This window comes from Camelina sativa, chromosome 13, assembly GCF_030686135.1.
Source record: "Camelina sativa cultivar CO46 ecotype springtype chromosome 13, ASM3068613v1".
In the NCBI taxonomy this organism is placed as follows: domain Eukaryota; kingdom Viridiplantae; phylum Streptophyta; class Magnoliopsida; order Brassicales; family Brassicaceae; genus Camelina; species Camelina sativa.
In genome coordinates, this window is record NC_141892.1 from 13,484,851 (window position 1) to 13,487,484 (window position 2,634).

Here is a 2,634-nt window from a genome sequence, read left to right on the forward strand (position 1 = left end):
GGTAAGATTTCACTTTTTATTATTGCTGAATTTATGTAAAGAGATGACAATGGAGATTCTGGAAACTCTAAAGAATTGTGGGATCAAGGAGAGTTGATGACTCTCATGGTGGATTACAAATGAAAGTTCCTAATGTCAAGGCGATGAAGAGTGCAAAGACAATATCCCCAAAGATAAGTGAATTCCCAGTATTTTCAAAACCTCTTTTCCATGATTTAGTTTGATTATTTGCTTGAGGACAAGCAAAGACTAAGTCTGGAGGAGTTGATAACATCATTATTTTACCCATTTTAGCTATAGTTTTAGTATGCATTTAGGAAGAGTTTGATATGATTTCAAGGCTTTAATGTCCATTATCAAGTATTTTAGGTTTCAAGAAGGTTTTACAGGTTTTATAGCAAAAAGGACCAAAAGACAAGGAAAATACGTTTTAGGAAAGTTTCAGAGCTTTACAGTACGGGCAACGTTTGAAGAACTTTCAGAACTTACATTTCGACGTACTTGGTGTCTATGGAAAGCTGAGAGAATCATCTTTCTCCTCAAAGTGGAATCAAGTCAATCCATCCAACCATCCGGAAGTTATCCCCGATTTACCGAGACGTACCTTAAACCGACCTAAGAAGAACCATCAAGCCAATGGGCTTATTGAAGGCCTAACCAGCTACCACCATGGCGGCCCAGTCCAAGTCTTCATCACCGTTCTAGAAGCTTCCTACGCCTCCCCTTGCCATGCACTTAACAAGAGAAGATGTTTCTACCCTTACAAAACCCTAAACCTAGACAGAACCTATAAATACTCTTCTAAGCCCTAGGGTTTTGAGTGTGCAATCATTGGAGAAGCCAAGAGACACGACCAGAGGAGCAGCCGACGTCCAGACCTCTCCCTCGTCCCTCTCTTTGAAGCTTTGAGATCCACCAACTCTTTCTATTCTATTTGCTTTGTACTTTGTTTCTAAGGGAGAAGATCGTACAACTTTGTTTGACAATCATTGAAGTAATATCTAAAACCCTTTTCTCTATTTATTCTTTTATGTTTATGAATTGTTTAAACCTTGCTTTGATGATTGCCTTAAACATGCTAGAGTATTTTTCTAGTTGGGTTTAAAGGGATAAATCAAAGGGGGGAGATGATCTTAGTTTAGGTGGCAATTTTTAGGAATTGTTAGATTTAAATCTGTTTATTCTATGCTTTAATTCTAAGTCTTTACTTAATGCTTTAAGTTAGCCTCATGAACTAACTATGATCTAAAGTGTGTGTGCTTTGCCAAAAGTTTGCATGTGTGCTTGACCTAGCTTAGATGTGTGGGGAGACATAGGAAGCACACACCCCTTACCTATGGAATTCCACGGATTATAATCGAACCTGTTTTAAATGCTTTGATCTATGCGTCGTTGCCTGCGACAGTTGAGTAATGAATTGTAGTGATCTTAGACGGTTAGCTTGAGAACTTTAAGTTAACGGTTCATTAGTGTTTCGTAGTCCGAGTTTTAGACAAACAAACTAACCCTAAACTTTCCTAGATAGATAGATCATTGAACCCATGCGATTCCCCTTGATGCCTAACGCTTGTTTTATTATTTTTACTTGCTTTTATTTACATTCATTTTCTTGCTACAACCGTGACAACCAAAACCCCCTATTTTTATTGAGTCCTAGCCTTACATCTCTTCCGACGGATTCTCTAAATATCAACTCTCTCTCTGTGGGATCGATCCTTAAATACTACTATCGATTAGCTGTGCACTTTTAGCAGTTGTGTGGTCTTTTTAAGGTAAAAGATTTGAAGTGAAAAACCACACACATCAAGGACCATCTAGAATCCTCCGCCCAGAGAGGCCCTCCACTGATCCTTGGTGCTACGGTTAATAACTTGGCCGCAAGCAGCAGAAACAACTACCGCTGCTTTGTGGATGGATCTTGGAAGGATATTGATCAGTTTTCTGGTAGAGGATGGCATTGCATTTCTTCTGAGGGGGAATCTCCCACTATGGGTGCATCAAATTCTCGCCGGAGCTTATCTCCCCTCCATGTCGAAGTGGAAGCCCTCATCTGGGCTATGCGATGTATGATTGGAGCGGACAATGAAAACGTAGTTTTTCTCACGAATTGTTCTGATTTGGTGAAGATGGTGTCTTCGCCAGCGGAGTGGCCTGCCTTCAAGACGTATCTGGATGTTATTGAAGAAGACAAGGAGGAGTTCTTATCCTTCTCCATAGCCCTAATCCCTAGATCACAGAATGGTAGTGTGGACAAACTGGCACGACGAGCTAGAAAGGAGCCGCACCAAATTACCTATGTTTACGGTTTTCCTTCTAATTGGCTCTTTTGAGCTGATCTTGTACTTTTTTGTTAAAAAAAAAACAATTTTGCATGTTTCTTATGTAACCATAACAACATATACTAAATTACTTGCTAGTTTAATTATTCAATTTTATTATATGTTAGTAACAATCTAAACTAAATTTTCTGAAGATAATCTAATTTATTGATTTAATATTTTTGATTCTATTTAAATCTTTTGAGTTAGTCGATTTTTTAATATTTTCTATAAATGACGGATTGTTACCAAAAATGCCATTATGAAAAAATACATTTCACCTGTGAAATATGTGAACGTGGTAAAGAAAATATTT

At 38.1% G+C, this 2,634-nt stretch overlaps 1 protein-coding gene across 1 annotated transcript; it reads left to right on the top strand.

Annotated features, from left to right (window-relative positions):
- The first annotated feature begins 1,988 nt into the window (after positions 1–1,988).
- LOC147929511 (uncharacterized) lies at positions 1,989–2,330 on the top strand. Its single transcript, XM_087480639.1, has one exon. It carries the CDS (start codon positions 1,989–1,991, stop codon positions 2,328–2,330), a length of 342 nt encoding a protein of 113 aa, XP_087336765.1.
- The last annotated feature ends 304 nt before the right edge of the window (positions 2,331–2,634 follow it).